The 20,346-nt window shown below is 65.3% G+C and overlaps 3 protein-coding genes across 3 annotated transcripts; 2 read left to right on the top strand and 1 right to left on the bottom strand.

Moving 5' to 3' along the window:
• The first annotated feature begins 584 nt into the window (after nucleotides 1-584).
• Nucleotides 585-7,394, top strand: DNAI2 (dynein axonemal intermediate chain 2). Its single transcript, XM_075043848.1, has 13 exons — nucleotides 585-941; nucleotides 1,070-1,231; nucleotides 1,356-1,477; nucleotides 2,077-2,219; nucleotides 2,882-2,995; nucleotides 4,394-4,533; nucleotides 4,788-4,910; nucleotides 5,347-5,570; nucleotides 5,844-5,979; nucleotides 6,340-6,486; nucleotides 6,685-6,909; nucleotides 6,994-7,098; nucleotides 7,281-7,394. The coding sequence occupies exons 1-13, from the start codon at nucleotides 759-761 to the stop codon at nucleotides 7,287-7,289; spliced, it is 1,833 nt and encodes a 610-aa protein (XP_074899949.1). The 5' UTR covers nucleotides 585-758; the 3' UTR covers nucleotides 7,290-7,394.
• A 1,911-nt stretch (nucleotides 7,395-9,305) lies between these two features.
• KIF19 (kinesin family member 19) lies at nucleotides 9,306-15,921 on the top strand. Its single transcript, XM_075043845.1, is given in 19 exon segments — nucleotides 9,306-9,320; nucleotides 9,384-9,464; nucleotides 10,798-10,908; nucleotides 11,032-11,119; nucleotides 11,205-11,341; nucleotides 11,508-11,633; nucleotides 11,718-11,900; nucleotides 11,995-12,141; nucleotides 12,244-12,366; nucleotides 12,816-12,954; nucleotides 13,022-13,175; nucleotides 13,263-13,449; nucleotides 13,677-13,947; nucleotides 14,164-14,258; nucleotides 14,329-14,486; nucleotides 14,565-14,830; nucleotides 14,899-15,194; nucleotides 15,431-15,788; nucleotides 15,791-15,921. Coding segments are annotated over 19 exon segments (3,066 nt in total).
• A 1,022-nt stretch (nucleotides 15,922-16,943) lies between these two features.
• Nucleotides 16,944-20,040, bottom strand: BTBD17 (BTB domain containing 17). Its single transcript, XM_075043846.1, has 3 exons — nucleotides 19,947-20,040; nucleotides 18,358-18,634; nucleotides 16,944-18,024 (listed from the first exon to the last, which is right to left on the bottom strand). The coding sequence occupies exons 1-3, from the start codon at nucleotides 20,038-20,040 to the stop codon at nucleotides 16,944-16,946; spliced, it is 1,452 nt and encodes a 483-aa protein (XP_074899947.1).
• Between the last annotated feature and the right edge of the window lie 306 nt (nucleotides 20,041-20,346).

Below are 20,346 nucleotides of genomic sequence, written 5' to 3'. Positions count from 1 at the left end.
CGGTGCTGTCTCCTGGTGCCAGGTGCCGGCGGGCACCGGGCGAGGTGCCGGACCCCCCAGGACTCCGCAGCAATGGCTGCGTGCAGCAGCCCCGGGGAGGGGGGGCAACTCATGCCAGCTGCAGGGATGTCGTGGCTCCCTCGGGATCCCGGCCTGCTCCTGCAGGATTGGAATGGTGCAGCTTTCCCTCCTGGCAGAGGGCTGGGGTCGGGGTGGGGGGGAAGCAGAGAGGGTGGCCCCGCCATGGGGCTGGGGTCACCTCACTGGGGCTAGAGGGAGCAGGCCGTGGCCCACCCAGTCCGTCTGTGTCCCCCCAGCGATGGGGCCCAGCCTGGTTTCCACCCCACACAGTCGGGGCGTGGGGCTGGAGCTGGCAGCAGAGCCACTGTCCCCTGTGCTAATTGCACACACACACCCCCCCCTTCATTAGCCAGCTGTTGCCCTCCCAACATGGCGGCAAGCGGCGGCCGTCACGTGACACCCCCGCCTTGCCCTCCCCAACATGGCGGCGGGTGTCACGTGATCTCCCTCCAGTGTTGCCAGGCAGCGGGAGACGCGGCCCTACCAGTGACTCCCAGTAAGGCCGCGCTGGGAGAGGCCAGTCCCCACCCGGACACCTGGGGCCTCGGGAGGAGGGCTGGGGTGTCCCCTGCCGCGGTGGGCCCTCTCTGAGTCCCCCTCATCCCTTTCGGGACCCCCCCCCCCCCGCACACACAGAGCAGGACCCCCCCAGGGCCGGGGGGGCTGAAGAAGCCGCCATGGAGATCATGTACGTGTACACACGGAAACGCAGCGAGTTCGGCCGGCCCTGCAGCTTCTCCGACCGGCCGGCCGAGGTGAACGTGGACATCCCCCCCGACCCCAGCATGGCCAGCAGCTTCATCCTGAGGAACCCCGTGGACAGCTACGTCCAGCACACCAGGGACATGTCGGAGCACGAGGTGAGGGCTGCCCGCTAGCTGTCGAGGGCCTCCCAGGCTGCCGCTCTGCAGGGCGGCACCGCACAAAGGGGCGTTTTGCGCCTTTTCGGCTCAGATTCTCGCTCCGTTTAATCCGCGCCACCCCCCAGGTCAACACCGAGCGGGTGGAGGTGGAATCCCGCGGCGTCAACCATGTAGAGGGTGGCTGGCCCAAAGACATCAACCCGCAGGAGGTGGAACAAACCATCCGCTTCAGGAAGAAAGTGGAGAAAGACGAACACTACGTCAACACCATCATGCACCTCGGCACCGTAAGGCTCTGCCCATCCCTCCTCCTCCCCTCACACTCCTAGAGCCCCCTTGCCCACCCACTGCCAGTTCCCTCACCTAGGCAGCTCCCCAGAGGCACGGCCTCTGCCTGTGCTTTCCCTGCAGCTGATGGAGCACTGCGTCAAGCAGAACAATGCCATCAACATCTACGAGGAGTACTTTGAAGAGGAGGAGATGGTAGAGGTGGAAGACGAGTCCCCCTCCGCAAAAACCATCAATGTCATCAGGTAGCACAACCAGCTGGGGTCAGCAGGCTCTCCAAATCCACAGCGGGCTACTGCAGATTCAACTGCCTTTGGAGACAAAGGAGGTGGAAAACCCAGTGGCTTTAGGATAGCGCTGGAGCAGTTTATGGATGGAGAGACCTGCTGCAGCCCCTCCCTACTCCATAACTCCATCTATTCCTCCCCTCCCTGCCCTCCACCCTGCCCAGGCACTTTGGAGATAGGTATCACGGGGCAAGGACAGATGCAGCTCTGAGCATCTTCTAACAGCGCTTTAGACAGGATTTTTTTTTTTTTTTTTTTTTTTTTGCTGCCTCAAAGATTATTTTCAAATGTCAGGGGCTGTTAGGTCATTTCTAGAAGTCAGATCCAGTAACATAATTGGATTCTTAGAAACATATAACTGGAAAGACTTCATTAAATCATCAACTCTTCTCCCCCCCCACCCAACCCCCAAGAGAACCATTTCCTGCACTCGATGCTCAAGGGCTGCATCTTGTTTTAATTGCGATTCCCACAGTTTCCTTTGGGAGACTCATCCCAGGGCGTGACAAAGCTGTTAGCAAACTAACATCTTTCTTTGATGTCCTGTTATCAAAAAGGGATCCAAACGTAACCAAGAGGACAGCCACGCATCTCTCCTGGCACCCTGACACATGCAAGAAACTGGCAGTGGCTTATTCCAGCCTGGAGTTCCAGCAAAACATGAAAAACATGAGCTTTGACTCATACATCTGGGACCTTGGTAAGGGGAAGGGAAAACTCACCAGTCAGTAATGCTGCCGCTGCGGAAGCACTTTGTGGCTTCAAAGAGTGTAATGAAGCCACACAGCACTCCAGAGGGGGTGAACAGGGGTTCGGTTTCTGCTTTGCCCACAGATCAATGCAGAGAAGGGGAGAAATGGGACCTGAAAGCTGGCCAACAGGTGGAAAATAACTACTAAAATCCCACTACATGACTTCATGAGCTAGAGTGCCTGTGACCACAACAGGCAGCTGAGCCACACTCCTCTTATGGGGTTCTTGTCTTTATATGGTTCACTTGTGCTTGAAGAAAGAGGCAGCACAAGCCCAGGCTGAGAATTGCCCTGTTTTATCAAAGACTCTCTCAGACCTGTTGTATTTTGGAGTGAATAAAAAGAAGAGGGGTCAGGGTACCAAGGCTTGGGGTACCAGGGGTCTGTCCCCAGGCTGGCAGGCAAGGACAGGTCAGCTCCCTTCCCTGGCTAAGGTGAGGCATCCTGGTGACGTGGCCACCTCATCCAGCATGGCTGGGCAAGCACCAGCATGGCAGGGAGCCAGGTGTGGAGCAATGGAGTGCGGTATCGGGAGGCTGGTTTAGAGGCAGGGGTGCTCACCCTCCAAACTGCCTTTGCGCTTTGCTCTTTACTCATCCCTTCTTGGCAGAAAACCCCAACAAGCCGGAGCTTGTTCTCAGGCCGTCATCCCCTCTTGTGAGCCTGGAATACAACCCCAAAGACTCGCACGTCCTGGTGGGAGGATGCTACAATGGGCAGATGGGTAAGGATGATGGATTAGGCATAAGGCTGTACTAACGAGAGCCTGGCTTCATTTTAATTCAGCAAGAGCCTGGTTCCAGCACTGCTACACTCACAAAGGACATAGTGTCATTCGTGCTGCGACTGGGAATATCCCGCGCGCGCCCTGAAGCCCTGGGACTTTGCGTGCGGAGGACAGGCATGTGCTCACCGGAGCAGGTACCCAGGGAGGGGAGAACACCATGCCTGGGAGCCCTTCGCAGGCACTCGGGGCAGCGAGGCGGCTGCAGCCACAGTGAGATCCCAGCAGGGATTGTTGGATCAGACAGCTGAGCAGCACGCGTGCTGTGCTTCCTCCTCACCCGCGGCCCTGTATCTTTGCATGGCAAAAGCCCAGGAGAGTTGCTGTCGTTTCGTGCACTGCATTGTTCTTGTGCTGTTTTTTCAAGTGCTTGGAAGAGGGCCCCTCTTTGCCAGCTTCATTTATGGCTCTGTTATTTACTGGGCCACGTGAGCCCTTTGACTTAATTGCACTCATTTTGATGTTTTCCTTGCCATTTGCAGCAGCAATCAGATCTGACAGGGCATGCATTATGGGGCTGTTACTGCACGCTCTGCAGGTGATGGAGGGGAGGGATCTCACCCCATCCTTCACAGTGCTCCCCAGGCGCGTGGCATGGGCCCAGCGGAGCACACACCGTCACATCCAATTGCCTAATTAGAAGTAAGCAAGAGGGAGCGTGTGCGGCTCAGTGCCACCACGGACCAGCTGCCTAACCTTTGGTGAACCGTGGCCAGTCCTGCGCTGTGGCTTGCCCTCTGCCACGTGTCAGAGGCAGAGATAGGGAAGGACGGCTGCTGCTGTCCGCAGGGGACCTGTCTTCGTTAGCCAGCACCCTGCGGGCACGCAGGAGGGGAGCACAGCCAGGGTCAGCTCACACAGGCTGGTTTTTAGCAGCGTCGAGCCTAAGAGCCACTGTTTGGAGTTGACAGGGGACTGGGGGCTGCTTAGACCATGTCTGCTCCTGCTGTAACCCCTTGTGCAGAGCAGGGGGGGGAGCCGGGGGGATTTATTGTCTCTGGGGATTGTAGTGCATCTGCCAGAGAGAGATGATCGCTGAAGAAATGCTGCAGCTATTTAGTATGTTGCCACCATCTAGCTCGGCGTTTGCAGAAGGTGCAAATTGCTGCGTTACCACTCAGAGTGGGCATCCCTGCGAGTGATCACAGCAGCAGGCTCCCAGCCCGCAGCACATGCGCGTGGTTCTGGGGCTGGGAAGCGTGGGGGGAGCACCTGGTGAGGTTTGCTCCCCATTCTGGCTTGGGCAGTGGGGCAGCATCTCCTCGGAAAACGAGCGGCAAGCAAAGGAGCTAGGCAAGGGAGCTGGTGCAGATCTTGACAGCTCCTTTTCCTTCCCAGCTTACTGGGACACCAGGAAAGGGGGGCTGCCTGTGGAGGTGTCTGCCGTGGAGGTCAGCCACAGGGACCCTGTCTACGGAGCCATCTGGCTGCAGTCCAAAACGGGCACCGAGTGCTTCTCAGCCTCCACCGACGGGCAGGTAAAGGGCAGGGGCAGGGAAAGGTGCCAGGGACTCACACAGGGGCCACACTGGCAGGCGCTGACACCCCGAAAGAGCTTCCCCTGTCTGCGCTGCCCCTCGCCAGCCATGGCAGTATGGGAACTAGACCCCCAGGCTGGCAGCACAGGCTGGCACAGGGAAGCTGCCTGGCTCTAGGACACTCAGCTCCCCGGCACCTGCAGCTGAGCCGGGAGCAGCTCCTGCAGCCCCCTCCCACTTCTTGTCCCATGCAGGTGTTGTGGTGGGACATCCGCAAGCTGTCCGAGCCCACCGAGATGCTGGTCTTGGACATCACCCGGAAAGGGGTCCTGGAGAACGCTCTGGGTGCCGTCACGCTGGAGTTTGAGCCCACCATGGTGAGCCTCCCTGCCCTGCCGTCAGGATGACCCTGCCTGCACACAACCTGTATCCTCACTTGGGCGGGAGGGTGAGCCAAGCCGAACCGAGCCGGGCGGGCAGTGCCCGGTCACCCTCGCGGGCAGGGCTCCAGGGGCACGGCACAAGCCTCTGATGCCCAGAGTGACCCAAAGCACCGTGCTGCAGCTTGCAGCGTGTTCTCACCCATCTTCAAGAATTAGGAGTTGATGTGCTCCCAAAACACAGGGTCTTGCTGGCATTTCGATCTCTAAATCCCCCAGATCATGGCAGGTCCCAGGGCTCTGTCCTCCCCAGGCAGTGGCTGCAGCAGGCTCCCCCATGGTCAGGCAGCAAGACCCTTTGCTGCCCCACTGCCCCCTGCACCGTGGAGTCTCCAACTTGCTGATGGCTGCTCTCTCCTGCTCTTACCCTCAGCCCACCAAGTTCATGGTGGGCACAGAGCAGGGCATCGTCATCGCCTGCAACCGCAAGGCTAAGACACCTCTGGAAAAAATCACCAGCACCTACAGTGGCCACCATGGACCTGTCTATGCGCTGGCCAGGAACCCTTTCTACCCCAAAATCTTCCTGACGGTTGGTGACTGGACTGCTCGGATATGGTCAGAGGAGATCAAGGAATCATCAATTATGTGGACCAAGTAGGTGTCAGTGTGTGTTTGTCCTGCAAAAAACCTTCTTTTTTGTGGAAGAGCATGTTCAGGGCAGGTGATCAGTAGAGTCTGGTCTGCTCGGGTCGGGCTCAGGTGGTGGGACGGTCACCAAGGCAGAGCAGTGCCAGCGTGGCCGAGGGCACTGGAACGGAGGGGGCCAGGGCCTGGGCTCTTGGCTGAAGGTGCTGCACAAGCAGCAGCCGTGGGCCCAGGGGGATGGCGGCCATGAGCCCATCCCCGCCGCATCGGGTCTGCTGGCAGGTACCACCTCTCCTACCTGACGGATGGATGCTGGAGCACCGTGAGGCCGGCCGTCTTCTTCACCACCAGATCCGACGGGACCCTGGATGTCTGGGACTTTCTCTTCAAACAGAACGACCCCTCCCTCAGCCTGAAGGTTGGGTGCCCAGCAGCTCCGGGCCCCTCACCCTGGGAGGGGAGCGAGGGGCTGCCCCCGGCCAGCACCGGCAGCGGGGTGCTTGGCAGATCTGCCACCCTGCCCTGCACGGAGCAGGCAGAGCCAGGGGATGGGGTCCCATCCTGCCTGCATGGAGCTCAGGATAAGCTCCATCGAGCAGCATCTGTCCCCTCAGCCCTGAGCTGTACCTGGAGCCTAGTGCGCCCAAAAATTTGCACGTAGGCTCCTGTTACTGGCAACCGCGTGGAATTGCCTCTGCCAGCTCATCCTGCCTGACTTCCCCCGTGGGGCATCACAGCAGGGCTAAGTGCCACCACCCTCCCCGTCCTCCCTCCCCAGGTCTGTGACGAACCCCTCTCCAGCCTGCGCCTGCAGGACAACGGGTGCATCGTTGGCTGCGGCTCGAAGCTCGGCACGGTCACCCTGCTGGAAATCTCCTCCGGGCTCTGCACCCTCCAGAGGAACGAGAAGATGCTGGCCACCGCTGTACGTGAGCTTTGAGCCGTGAGCTGCTGTGACAGGTCACAGCAAAGCCCTCGGCACTGCTGGCACGTCGCTGGCCCCGGGCACAACAGCTCTGCCAGAGAGCCCTGCGCTCTCCCTGTACAGAGCACGGCTGTCCCATGGGGTCCCCTGCTCACCCTGCACCCCTTAGCTCCCCCCTCCCCGGCTTCCTTGCCCTAGATGTTTGAGCGGGAGACGAAGCGGGAGAAGATCCTGGAGGCCCGGCACCGGGAAATGCGGCTGAAGGAGCGTGCCAGGTCGGAGGGCCAGGGGTCAGAGGTGGAGGAGAGGCCGGTGGAGAGTCCCCAAGAGGTGCTCGACCGTGCCCGCAAAGAGTTCTTCGAGGTCATTGAAGCGGAGCTGCAGAGGCAGGCGCGGGCAGAGACCCAACACCTGGGTGGCAAGGTACCGGGGATGGGATGAACCTGCAACCGCAGCAGGGACTCCCGGCCATGGGGCAGGGGACTGGGATCAGCTTCTGCCTTTCAGGTTAAAGACCGCGCGGGAGAGGAGGCGGCGGCTGCGCAGGGGGAAGAAAGCCAGCTGCCCAAGGACAAGGAAGAGGAGGAGGAGGAGGAGAAGGATGCTGCCAAGGTCAGTGCACTCCAGCTTCGTGTTTCTTTCCCCCTCCTTGCCAGGGTTGCTGCTCCGTGGGTCATGTGGAGATGAGGCTGCTGTCCCTGAGCCGGGCAGAGCTCGTGGGGTCTCTGCCTCCATGGGGTGGTGAGCAGACGACCCCTCACAGCTCCCTGATCCCACGCCTTCTCCCTCTGCAGGAGCCGTAGCCGAAACAGGACCGGTGGGTCACGTAGAAGCCCTCGCATTGGTCACAGATGCTGCCTGGCCCTTTGCCCTCCTGATTTTTTTTCTTTGGGGTAAATAAACAGGAGCTTTCCATGTCACGTTTCCTGTTTTGTCACAGCAGGATTGAGCAGAGGGTGGGAAAGTCGCGTCCTCTCGTTCTTCATCTCCTCTCCTTGGGCCAAGCCACGGATCAAAGACGACTGCCAACCCCAGTGGAGCACCCATGGCAGCAGGGTGTCCCTTGGTGTGTCCCCGGCCCGAGGAGCAGGGCAGAGCAGGGCAGCTGCTGGCAGCAGCGGGATGCCGGTGCAGCACTGTGACTCTTCCCAGCTGGAGAGTGATGCTGAGCAAAGCCCCGTGCCCCCAACCCACTGCTGTCCCCGTGAGAGTAGCCTGCGGTGCTTGGGCCAGGGTTATCAGCACTGGGTAAACACAGCCTGGCCGGTATCGCCTAGCAGCCACCCTCCCTGCTTACCCACCCGTCAATTATTAACGAGCCGCCGGCTGCGCTCGCCCCATGGCACAGCTGTCGGCAGAGGGATGGGGCCATCGCACGGGCGGCATCCCATGTGCCGGGGCTGGGGGTGAGCCCTCCTGTCAGGACCCTTCCCCAGGCTCTGCTCAGGGGGGTGGAGGGTGGGCAGGAGCTGTCAAAACCATCCTGCGTCTGTAGTGTGGGTGCACGGCGTAGCGGCTGGGTGCAGGTCCTCTCCTGGCAGCGTGGACAGAGGGGGAGAGGGAGTTCCACCCGCGGCTGTGGGACTGAGTGGGGGACAGGGCTCGTGGTCCCCCAGCCCGCAGCTGAACGCTGCCGTGTCCCAGCACAGCCAGCGCCCGAGCTGGGAAGCGCTGCCCAAGGGGCAGGTTCTTCCCCAGCTGTGGGAAGGGAGCCGGGCACCAGCCTTGCAGCTTGGCCAAGTGCCTTGTTAAGGGCCAGCCCTAATTGTACCAAGAACGAGAGGTGGAAAGGCATTTCCCTGAGCCATGCACGGGCTGTGCCCCGTGCGGGACAGGCACATTTCCATCCAGCTCATGGCATCCTGACCGTGCCACGGGGATGCGGGCGAAGCCAGGAGAGGGCGCAGAGCGTGGCCGGAGCCACACACGGTGCCAGCCGCTGCGTCAACAGGAGCCGGCCACGCTGCCGGTGTTGTGTACGGCTCAACAACCCCAGGGGATCGGGGCAGACGAGTGGGATGGGGAGATGCAGCCTCTGCAGTGCCGCCCAGGCCGGGGTGGGGGGAACCCCTGGGGCCAAGCCCACAGCCCCCCCCCAGGGAGGGCAGAGGGGCTCAGCCCCCAATGCCTGAGGAAGGGAAGAGGGGAGAACCAGTCTGGGCTGGAGGTGCCCCACTGAGCCCTCCTGTAGGCAGTGGGGGTAATTAAGGACAGGGCTGCAACGAGGGGACACGGTGGGGCTCAGCACACCCCATGCACCCTGCACGGGGACCCTCCGCTCGCAGGAACCCCTCGGTCCCCGTGCCCCAGCGAGGACGTGAAGGCTCTGGGGGACAGCAAGGACCATCAGCTGGCAGTGAGTCCTGGCCAGCGGCAGGGGCAGTGGGGACACCCGGATCTAGGCACCCCATGGCTGCACCCCACAGGGCTGGGATGCAGCAGGAGGGGCGGGGGGGACACGAGTGGGACAGGGTGGCTGGTGTGGCTTGCCTGTTTTGTTACGCCGTGGAACACCTTGGCACCGCAGGGCTGGTTTGGCAGATGCTGTCGGGGGAGTTCGGGTGCACAGAGGCACGGCAACAGCCCCCCGCTCCCGCTGTGCCGTCGCGGCTCACCCATCCCCGAGCCACGTCAGCGAGGGGCCAAGTGCCAGCAGGAGGGCACGCTGCCCGGCTGCCCCTTTAAGGCCAGTCCCAGCGGTGTTTGCTTTCGTCCCAGGAAAATGAACCTCTAATTGCAGTGCCCGACATGGGGGGGGGGGTCCTGGGGGCTGCATCGCCACTGCACCACTGAAGCCTCGGCTGCCCGATCCCACCGCGATGGCTCGTGTGCAGGTCCGTGTCCCCGTGTCCGTGTCCCCTTCCCCACCACCCCACGCTCATCCCAGTGTCTTGCAGGTGGCTCTTCGCATCCGTCCGATGAGCGCGGCCGAGCTGGCGGAGGGGGCCAGACCCATCGCCCACCGCGTGGACGAGCAGGTACGGTGGGATGGGGACCCACGGGTTCGTCGGGCACCATCCAGCCCTGGTGCTTTGCCCCCCGCCTGCCCCATGCCCATCCCGGTGGGTCAGCGGGGCCGGGTATCCCAGTGCAGGATGCGACCCTCGGCGCGGTGTGAATCCTGGGACGTGCCTGGCAGTACCCAGCGCTGTGTGCGATGCCCACGTGTGCCAGCCAGGGGTACAGGCTGGGGGGGGGGCACCCTGCAGTCTCACAGCCCCTGCAGGAGACCCTACAATAACAAAGCAGCAGGGTGGGAAACTCTGGGGGGGTCTGGGTCAGGATCCCCACCTTCCTGCAGTGCTGTGACACCCCAGTACTGCCTGTCTCTGTCCCCAATCCTGGGTGGAGGGGGGGCCATGAAAGAGGGGGGGTGGAAGTAGGGCAGCAGCAGCGAGGGAGCAGCTTGCCTTACGGGAAAGGTCAAAATCTGCATTGGAATGGGAGCCGGCAAGGATGCTGGGAGCAGGGGACCCTGCGAGGGGCCGTTCCACGCAGCGACAGGGACACGCGGGGTCTCTGTGGGGTGCTGGCATCCCCAGCCGCCTCGCAATACCCGGGCAGCGGGCACCTTGTCGGACCACGCTCACAGAGATGCCTTTGTGCCGCCGTGCCCAGGTGGGTGCAGCGGGGCAGCCGGCCCGGCAGGTCCCCTGGCACCGCACGCAGAGCTGGCTTTGAGCCCTGGCCAGGCCTGGGGACAATGGGACAATTCAGGAGCACAAAGGGCCCTGCGCCGACGGCACCGGCACCAGCCGGGGCACCTCTTGCATCCCGGCACGGATGGGATGCTGGCCCCAGCAAAGCAGGGGACAGATGCCCACAGGGTCCCACGAGGGCTCAGACCCACCGGGGAGCACATCCCAGTGTTCCCACCCATGCCAGGGTGCCCCTCCTTGGCTCTGACCCCACTGTCTTTGCCGTGGGCGATGCAGGATACCCAGCCAGGAGCATGGGGGAAGATGTATCTCCGAGCAAGCCATTCCCCCGTGGGGCACGCAGGCGATGCCCTGACAGGGTGCTCGGGGCTCTTCCCCTACCTTCCAGGATGGAGCTGCTTCTGGTGCATCCATCTGTCCATGCATGTCCTGGGGAATCCGTGCTCACAATGCCACCAGCCCATGGGGCTCCCAGCACCTCGTTACACCCCAGGGCCCAACCAGGTGCTAATTAGCACCGTTAAAGGCAGGTGCAATGCCTAGAGTGTGCTGTGCCCCCATGGGAGCCTGGAGGTGACCCCAGAGCAGTGGGTTGGTGGGTGCCCCAGACCGTTGCATGCCCCCGGCCAGCCCCGCTTGCATCCCCTGGCAGGTCGTGGTGCTGCGAGACCCCATGCAAGACCCCAATGATGTCCTGCATGCGAGCCGCTCCCGGGAGAAAACCTACGTCTTCGATGCAGCCTTCGACTCCACGGCCACCCAGGTGGGTCCCTTGGGGCACGGAGGGGGGGATGCGGGGCTGGGGGAGGCAGGCTGGGGTGCCCGGGGCAGCGGGTAGAGGTGGGGGGCAGCAGGATGCACCCCAGAGCCTTTCACCCTCCCGCAGGAGACTGTGTACCGTGCCACCACCCAGAGCCTCGTCGCGGTTGTCATCTCCGGCTTCAACGCCACCGTCTTCGCCTACGGCCCCACCGGTGAAGGGTGTGGGCTTGGGGAGTGGGCCAGCCCCGTGGCCGTGGGGGGGTCCCAGCCCTGAGCGAGTCCCCTCCTCTGCCTCAGGCTGCGGGAAGACCTACACCATGCTGGGCACCGATGGTGAGCCCGGCATCTGCGCCCGCACCCTGGGCGAGCTCTTCCAGGCCATCGAGGACACCAGCGGTGACGTGGAGTACGAGGTCTCCATGTCCTACCTCGAGGTATGGCAGGGGTGTGGGGGGACAGTCCCCCTCCCCGGGGAGGGCAGGGGACAGCGAGTGGCACATGGCCCCAAGCCAAATATCTTTGTGCCCAGCGTGGGACGCTGCGTCCCCGCGGGTCCCCACGCTGGGAGAAGGATGCGCCCAGCTCCTTCTCCTTGCCCAGATCTACAACGAGATGATCCGGGACCTGCTGAACCCCTCGCTGGGCTGCCTGCAGCTGCGGGAGGACGCCGGTGGCACCGTCCAGGTGGCCGGCATCACCGAGGTCTCCGCCATCAACGCCGACGAGGTGAGCCAGCGGGTGCTCATGTGGCATGGGGGGGGGGGAAATCCAGCAAGTCCCCCCCTGCCCAGCGCTGCCCGTCTGCCCCAGGTCATGCAGCTGCTGGCGCGAGGGAACAGGCAGCGGACGCAGGAGCCCACGGCCGCCAACCGCACCTCGTCGCGCTCCCACGCGGTGCTGCAGGTCACCGTGCGCCGGCGGCACCGGGGCAGGGGGCTGCGCCACGGCCGCCTCTTTATGATCGACCTGGCGGGCTCTGAGCGGGCGGCGCAGGTACGGCACCCGCCTGGGGGGCTGCAGGGCTGGGAAGCACCCCCTGTCCCCTCTTTTGCCAGGTTTTTCCTTCTGCCTTCCCCTCCCTGCCCAGACGCAGAACCGCGGGCAGAGAATGAAGGAGGGCGCCCACATCAACCGCTCGCTGCTGGCCCTGGGCAACTGCATCAAGGCCCTGAGCCACCGGGCGAGCACCAAGTACATCAACTACCGCGACAGCAAGCTGACCCGCCTGCTCAAGGTGCGGCCGGGGGTCCCAGCTCCCCCCGGCATGGTCCAAACTGGGGAGGGGGCACGGGCTCCCCCCGCCCCAGTCCCTCTTAGCCATGCTCTCCGTGGCCAGGACTCGCTTGGGGGCAACAGCCACACGGTGATGATCGCCCACATCAGCCCAGCCAGCACCGCTTTCGAAGAGTCCCGCAGCACCCTTGCCTATGCCCACCGTGCCAAGAGCATCCGCGCCACGGTAGGGCCGGGAACACGGGCACCCTCCTCCCCTGGCCCCCAGCCATTCCTTGGCCCCCTCCCCAAGCAGCCTTGGCCTCGCTGCCCCCCAACAAGGAGGGTATGAGGAGTTCACCCCTACGGCACTCCAGGGGTGCCCAGAGCAGGGAAACTGCTTAGGGCGCTGCTCTGCCGGCTGTGGGATGCTCAGGATCTGCTCCATGGCCATGTGCTTGGGAATCCTATGGAGACACAGCCATTCTCTGCCTGGGGACCTTGCTTGGGGATCCTACTCGGAGGCATACCTGGGGACCTGCTCCACCAGCTCTGTCCCGCTTGGGACCCTATTTGGGGACCGTCTTCAGGGATCCTACTTGGAGACCTGCTCCATCAGCCATGCCCTACTCAGGGACCCTGTTTGGGGCCAGGCTGTGCCGGGGCCATGGGACATTGACACCGGCCCCATCCCAGGTGAGGCACAACCTGCTCAGCGTCTCGTACAGCGTCATGGCTGACCTGCGCAGGGAGATCCAGCACCTCAAGGGCCAGGGGGATGCTGAGCCAGGGCAGCTGGGGCAGGGCAAGCACCGGGACATCCCCTACATCCAGGGTATGGCACGGCCCCCCACCCTCCCATGGCCCCCCCAGGGCTCCACGCTGACGCCTCGTGTCTCCAGCCCAGGTTCGGCCGCGTGGTACCCACCCGGAGCTGGGCTGTGTGCGGGAGAAGATGCTCGGTGCCTGCCGGGAGCGGGCAGCCCTGCGCCACCACCTCCTCCTCCGGCTGGAGGGCACCGCGCTGCGTGCCCAGCACCTCCTCGCCCTCGCCCGGTACGTGAGTGTGAAGCCCCCCAGCCCCGGGATGGGGTCCCCCCAGTGAGCCGGGCTGGGGGTGAGACCGTGTCTTCCTCCCCACAGCAGGACGCTGCGAGGTCAGCGGTGGAGCGAGGAGGGGCAGGGGGAGCCGGATGGTCCTGGTGACGGCGAGGGAGACTCGGACACAGGGGACGAGTGGTTGGACGTGCCAGAGCCACCCGATGTGGCTGTTGCCCACGAGACCGTCGCGGCTCTGCTGGAGGAGCAGGGCAGGCTCCGGCAGCGGAAGGTTTGGGAGCCCCGTCCCCACCGGCAGCAGCTGAAACCCCATCACCAGGGAGCTGAGTTTGATGAGTCTCAGCCCAGCAGCACAGGTCCCCCAGCAGCCCCGAGGGGGACATGGATACTCACGGACTGGGGTGTGGGGCAGGGGCAGGGGGCCCTGGCAGGGATGCGGATCCCGCGGCAGGAATGCTGACCATGGGCAGGGATGGTGACCCCGCTGCGTGCCCGCAGGCAGAGCTGGCGCCGTGTTTCCAGCAAAGCCAGCAGCACGCGCGGCGGCTGGAGGAGGCCCTGCGGTGTCGGAGCAGCTCAGAGGAGCAGCGGGAGGTGCTGGCCCTGCTGTGCCGCCTGCACCAGCTGGAGCTGGATTTGGCAGAGACGCGGTCCCACACCCTGCTCGAGGGTGGCCTCCGGCACCCGCCGGCTGCCGCCGCACGACGCTTCAACCGGCACCGGGTCCTCTGCGCCCGCATCATCCAGCAGCAGCAGCAGCTCATCGCCGGTGCGTCCCTCCTGTGACTTCTGCCGTGGCAAGGGGGGGGTCTCACGCGTGTCGTCGCGCTGGGGGTCCCGCAGCGTCACCGGGTTATTGCAATGGGACCTGCCACAATGCAGTCTCCCCCGGTGTCGCGACATAGTCGCGACGCTGCCACCTGAGCCCGGCGTGGCGTGGTGCGTGGGCTGGTTGATGCCCTCCACCCTGCTCTCTCGCTGGCAGACCACCGGCTGTCGGTGCCGCGGTCGCTGGAGGAGCTGTACCAGACCTACCTGCAGGAGCTGACGGGCGGCCCCAGGGATACCAGCACCCTCAAGGTAGGGCAGGGTGGCCCCAGCCCCCCGCTGCACCCTAAACAAGGCACTGACCCCCCCGTCCTCCACCCAGGGCACATCCCTGCCCAAGATCCCGCAGGCGAGCGGTGCGGAGAGCCGGCCGGACTCAGACTGGGACAGCGTGCGGGCACAGAGCTGTGACCACCCCATGCCCCCGCGGCAGGGACCGTGCCGTGACACCCTCCCACCCCTGCACCCCACAGGGGACAGGTAAGTTTGGGCATCCACCCCCCTCCATGGGCATGGGGCTCCCGCCCTGGCAGAGGGTAAGGGGTGTCCCCTCTCCAGCAGCCCCCCGACCCCCATGTTCAAGAAGACCCCACGGGAGCAGCAGCTGGGGAACACGGCGGCGGTGCCCACCCCGCCTCCCGGCCGTGGCACAGCGGCCCAGGCGGTGAGCACAGCCGTGCCCGCGGCACCGCAGCCCCAAGGTGGGGATGCTTATGGGCGCCGTGTGTTCCGGCAGCGCGTACCACGGGCCAGCCTGAGCACCCAGCACGACTCCTCCCTGGGCGGTGGGACCAGTTCCAAGGCGGCACTGGCAGCAGGCAGGGGTGAGCCGAGCAGCCGGCGGGGCTGGGTGGGTGGCTGTGCTCCGCTGATGGGTGCCGCTGTGCCGCAGAGCGCCAGGAGATGTCAAGCAGCACCAAGAGCATCGTGGCTAAGGCTGCACGGTGCCGGTCCCGCAACTCGGAGAGCACCCACCCGCATCCACCAGGGCCCGTGGAGGAGCAGGGTGGCCCCCGGCTGCGGCACACCGGCAGCGAGGACAGCCGGGCAGGGACGGCCACCCGCTCCTTGGGCACCTGGCTGCGGGCGCGCAAGAAGGGCGGCAGGGAGCCGGGAAGGATGGAGGAGTTGCAGGATGGCAGAAGGAGATCGAGGCGGTCACGGTCCTTCGAGGTGACCAGCTGTGGGGTAGGTGCAGGCACGGGGTGGGGGGGGGGGCCGTGCCCCTGGCGAGGTGGCACTGACTTGACCTGGGAGGCAGTGGGGCTCTGGGAGAGCGGAGCCAGCGGCGATGCCGTGCCCTGGGGAGGAGGGCAGGGTGGGAAGGCCACTAGCAGCTCCCCTTGGCATCCTTTTGCCCACCATCGGGGTGTCAGCGCCCTTTGGCGTGTGTCCCCCGCTCACGTCACGGTTCCTCCCCAAAGCACTGTGCCCGTGGACCTTCTCCCCGGCAGCCGGCGACCCCCAGGGGCTCCCTGCTGCCGTCCCCAGCGCTGCAGAGCTGCTCCGAGCACACCATGCTGGTAGGGGTGCCGGCAGCCAGAACTCGGGGACCCCCCAGAGCCGTCCCTGCAAGAAAGCCCCCGCACAGCCAGCTGCCAGGTGAGCCCCCGGCTGGGAACGGGGTGCAGGGGCCATCGCCCCCACCCTGTGCCCCAGCCCAGCACCCCTTCCCCAGGTGCTGGGGTCCCGTCTCTGCCTCTCCCCCTCCAGCTCCCCAGCACCTCCAGGAAGGGCCAGCACCCGCTGCTCGGCTGCGTCACCAGGAACGGTGCCAGGGCCCCTGGCAAGGACAGATGGAGTCACCGGTACTGAGCCAAGTGCCTCGCCGGAGAGGGGCCGGATCCCGTGCCAAGCCAGCGGGCTGAGCGCCCGTCCCGCCAGCCCCAGCACCGTGTGGCATCCCCCGTGCTGAGGGCTGCCTGCGGCACCCCGTTCCCCTGCAGCCCCCCGGTGCCAACCCTGCTGGGGGCGAGGGGCAGGGGGCCAGGTCTCCCCATGCCAAACCCACCCCGAGGCAGGGACCCAAGTCCCCGGGGAGGGACGCAGTCGTGCTGAGCAGTGACCCCAGCCGGAGCCATGCGGCTGCTTAGGGAAGGACCCCTGTGGGTGCTCAGCACCCGGGGGACACAGCCACCCGCCCAGCACCGCCAGGTACCGATGGGGCCACCTGGGTGCAGGGCGTCTGAAGGGGTCTTTGTCCTTCCAAGGCGTTACATTAAAAGGAGACGTGCTGAGCTGGGGAGTGGTGTGACTGCTGTGCACAGCCCGATGTGCCCCTGCCCCTTCCCAAGGACAGGGAATCCCCCCAAAGATGCCCCCACACTCCCCATGCTCATTTTCTGCTTTTATTTGGAAAGGGGGGTAGGGGGTGCCCAGGCAGGGATGGGGCAGCTGCCGGCCATGAGCGGGGTCGGTGCTCCCCGAGCCTCCTCTGCCGGGGGACGCGGCCGGACCACCCACCCCAGCCTGGGCACGCACCCAGCTCACCGCCGAGCCCTGGGTGCTGCTGCCGGGGTACCCGTGCCAGCAGCCGGATCCAGCGCCGCCACCTCGCTGCCTGGTACAGAGGGACCCCAGTGCCACAGGGGTGGCATCGCAGGAGGGACGGGCTGTCTCTGTCCCCATCCTCTCGCCCGTTGGGGTTTGTGAGCCCAGGACGTGCCCGTGGACTGCACATTTCGCCTCCTGTACCACCTGCACGGGGCTGGGGGGCTCCCAGTGTCCCCCATCCCCAGCTCCCTGCAAGCATCCAGGGATGGCAATGGGGACAGGAGGTGGCAGGGGGACAATGGCGGAGGGGTGGGCGGCAGAGAGCAGCCCTGGGGTGTCCCCCCCCGGCACGGGGACCTCCGTCTACCTAGGAGCAGGAGGGCCAAGCACGATCCCCCCTGCGGGGCTGGGGACAGTCCGGCGGCAGGATCCGGCTCTGCCTCGTTACTTCTTCACCTTGATGAGGGAGTGGTAGACGGGCTTGATGATGATGTGGAGGTGCAGGGAGTTGTCGATGAGGTACTCGGAGGTGCGCTTCTGCAAATCGGCGTGGGCGAGGAAATCGGCCGCCTCGTCCGAGCTCTGGTGGAAGCTGTAGGCGTGCTTCACCAAGACGCGGCCCTGCTGCCGCACGCCCACCAGCACCGTCTTCTGGAAGCTGACGCCGGCAAAGTCGGGGCTGCTCATGGCCGGGGTGATGACGAGCCGCGGGCGACCGTCCTCGATGCGCACCGGCTGGACGGCACCCGAGACCGAGTCCGAGTAGACGGGACGCAGGCTGACGGGCAGCCAGCGCGGCGAGAAGAGGACGTTCCAGGTCACCCGCTTACCGGCGTCGTGGCTGCTGGGACCCAGCTGGGTCTGGAAGCTGGTGCTGCGGTCGTCCCGTGCCGGGTTGTTGATGACCCACTGGGAGCCCCAGCTGGGTGCGAGGTAGTTGCGGGGCAGGAACATGCTGCAGTTGACGTCGAAATACTTGGCAAAATGGAGGGGGGAGGCGGCGTGGAACTGGAAAGCCTGGAAAAGCAGGTCCTGCACCGCGCTGTAGTGCCGCACCAGCACCGCCGACTGCGCCTGCAGCCGGAAGAGTTGGCTGGGCGCGATCATGGGGTAGCGGATGGCGCGCAGCACCCGTTCGGCCACGGGACCCTCGGGCTGCCGGCGATTCAGCCAGCCCTCCACGGCGGTGTAGAGCTCCAGCTCGCTGTGCAGCACCAGGTCGGAGCGTTCCAGCAGCAGCAGCAGCAGCTCCACGCTCACCGAGCCCCACTCGGCGCTGCCCAGCACGGCCGAGAGGTTCCAGGCCAGGAACTGGAGGCAGCTCTCCTGCAGCGCCGAGTCCCCGATGCGCACGGCGTAGTGGTACCAGGCCACCACGTGGCCCTGGCTCGACTCGCTGGCCAGGTGGGTCTTCATGTAGTCGGCCACGCCGCGCTGCAGCCCCCACACCCGGTACTTGCTGGCCAGCTGGTGCATGGGGATGGCTTGGTGCAGCAGGATGGAGACCCCCCCGCAGTACAGGTACCTGGGGCAGAGTGCGGGGTGGTGACGCCGGTGTCCCCCGATCCCCTTCCCTGACCAGCTGCAGGGTCCGGTAGCACAGTCCCCAGGGGAGCATCCCCCTCCTTGGCCACATCCCTCCGGGTATCCCCATCCCATGGGGTCCCCAGGGGAGCATCCTCCCTCCCTGGCTGCATCCCTCCCAACATGCCCATCTCATGGGTCCCTGTGGTCCCCAAGGGAACGTTTCCCCTCCTTGGCTGCATCCCCCTGGGCATCCCCATCCCGTGGGGTTCCCACGGTCCCCAGGGGAGCTACATCCCTCCTGATGTCCCCATCCCATGGGGTCCCCTCGTACCTGATAAACTTCTCAAAGAGCGCAGCGGTCTCGGGCGGCTCGTGCAGGGTGATGACGCTCTGGTTGCGCAGGAGGCTCTCGAAGACCTCGCTCTGGAGGCTGAGCAGCAGCTGGTGGGTGTGAAAGACCTTGGCCTCGTCGGAGGCGGCCGTGCGCACCCGCAGCACCGTGTCACTGCCGTTGCCGTTCTGCAGCAGCTCCTGCAGCCGCTGCAGCAGCGTCAGCGAGTGGTTGATGGTGGCCGCCGTGGCATCGCTGCTAAGGTCGGCTTTCTGGGCTGTGGGGAGACAGGACCGTCCCGGTGCTGCACCCTGGGATCTCGGCACGGGGTGCAGGGGCACGGCAGAGCGGGGCCCGGCTGTGGGGCGATGCATGGTTGATGGGGGGCTGGGGAAGCCTGGCTCTGTGTGCATCCTCCCTCCGCTCTCCCCAGTGCCGAAGGGCTGGCTGGTGCCAAGGGGGTGTGGGGAGGATGAGGGGACATGGGGACATTTGTGTCCTTAGGAGACAAAAAACTTCTTTTCCGCAGCAGAAGGGGTGAGACCACCATGTCCCAGGCTGGGACGTGCTGGGAAATGGCCCTGTGCCGGGCAGCGCTGGCTCACAGCCCGGTCTGCCAGCCCCAATCCCATCCCCGCTGAGGGCAGAGCAAGCCCTGGGCATTGCCCCCGACCCCCCACGTCCCAGATTGACACATGGGGCACACGAGAGCCCGTGAATGTGAGGAGCCAGGCACGCTCTGCCACCGCACCCAGGGACGGCATTCCCGCAGTCCGAGCAGCCTGGGGACACCGGCTGCCCCGGCATCGCTGCAGGTCAGTGCCGCTGAGCAGGCAGCTGCCGTGCCGTGCCTGCGCCCGGTGCGATCCCTGCCTCCTCGCTGATGCCGTGAACTGGCATCTCCTGCCTGGCAAAGTTTCGCTCCCCTCCTCCAGCTGTGTGTGCCGGCAGCCCAGCCTGGTCCCAGCTTCGGCACACACTGGGGGCAACCGTCCCCCCGTGTCCGTGTCCCCGCAGTGGCAGGCTCCCAGTGGGGACACGGACCAAGGCAGGGGTCTCCGTGCTCCTGCAGGCACAAGGAGCCCTCCTCCCTCTCCTCCTCTCCCTCATGCCTAGCACAGCTCCCACCCCCTCCCCAGAGCATCCTTCCCCCAGGGTGAATTTGGCCCCATCTCTCTCAAATCCCCATCTTGCCGGCCGGCGAGCCGGCGGATTACCCTTCCCCGCGACGGCTTAAGTCCGGCTGAGCGGGGATGGGGAAGGGGATCGGGAGCCCCTCACCCCGTGGTGTCAGACATCGATGCCCGCAGCACCGAGCCTTCCCTGGGCTGCAGCGAGCGCAGCCCGGCTTTTACCCCCTGGCACCTCCTGGGTGCCGTGGGACACGGCTGTGGGGCACGGCACATCCAGGAGCCGCATCCATCCCTCCCGAGGTGCCGCGACGGCTGCTGAAGAACCGTGCTCAGCCTCCCACGGGCATCACCGGCCACCCGTGCCACGGCCGAGCCCCACCCCGGCACCCGGCGAGGCCAGCGGGACCCACGGCACGGGGGTCCCTCCACGTCTCCCCCCGGCACAGCTACCCTTACCGGCTTGCACGGTGAGGAGGAGGAGGAGGAAGGCAGCGGCGGCGCAGCCCCAACGGCGAGCGGCTACGGGCCGGCTGCCCGTCAGCCTGGCCATGGCTTCGCAAGCGCATCTGCCGGGTTTCGGCGCGGCACGGGCGCGCGGTGCCCGCCTGGCGTTTATGTAGGCCACGAGCCCTCCCAGCCCGCGCGCCCGCGCCGCCACATCGATTGGTGGAAACTGGGACCGGCCGTTACCAAGGGAACTGCTTCCAGCCCCCGTCCATCCCACCCTGACCCCGGACCCCAGCCTCGCACCCCGGCGTGGCGCGACGGGGTGTGCCCCGGTGAGCCCCGGCGTGGCATGGGGGCATCTCCATTTGCCGCCTGCTCCCGCTGCACGCCGGGCACTGCCGTGTCGTGC

Source organism: Buteo buteo, chromosome 13, assembly GCF_964188355.1.
Source record: "Buteo buteo chromosome 13, bButBut1.hap1.1, whole genome shotgun sequence".
Taxonomy (NCBI): domain Eukaryota; kingdom Metazoa; phylum Chordata; class Aves; order Accipitriformes; family Accipitridae; genus Buteo; species Buteo buteo.
The sequence above is the reverse complement of the archived record's forward strand: the minus strand, read 5'-3'. Positions and strand labels throughout refer to the sequence as shown.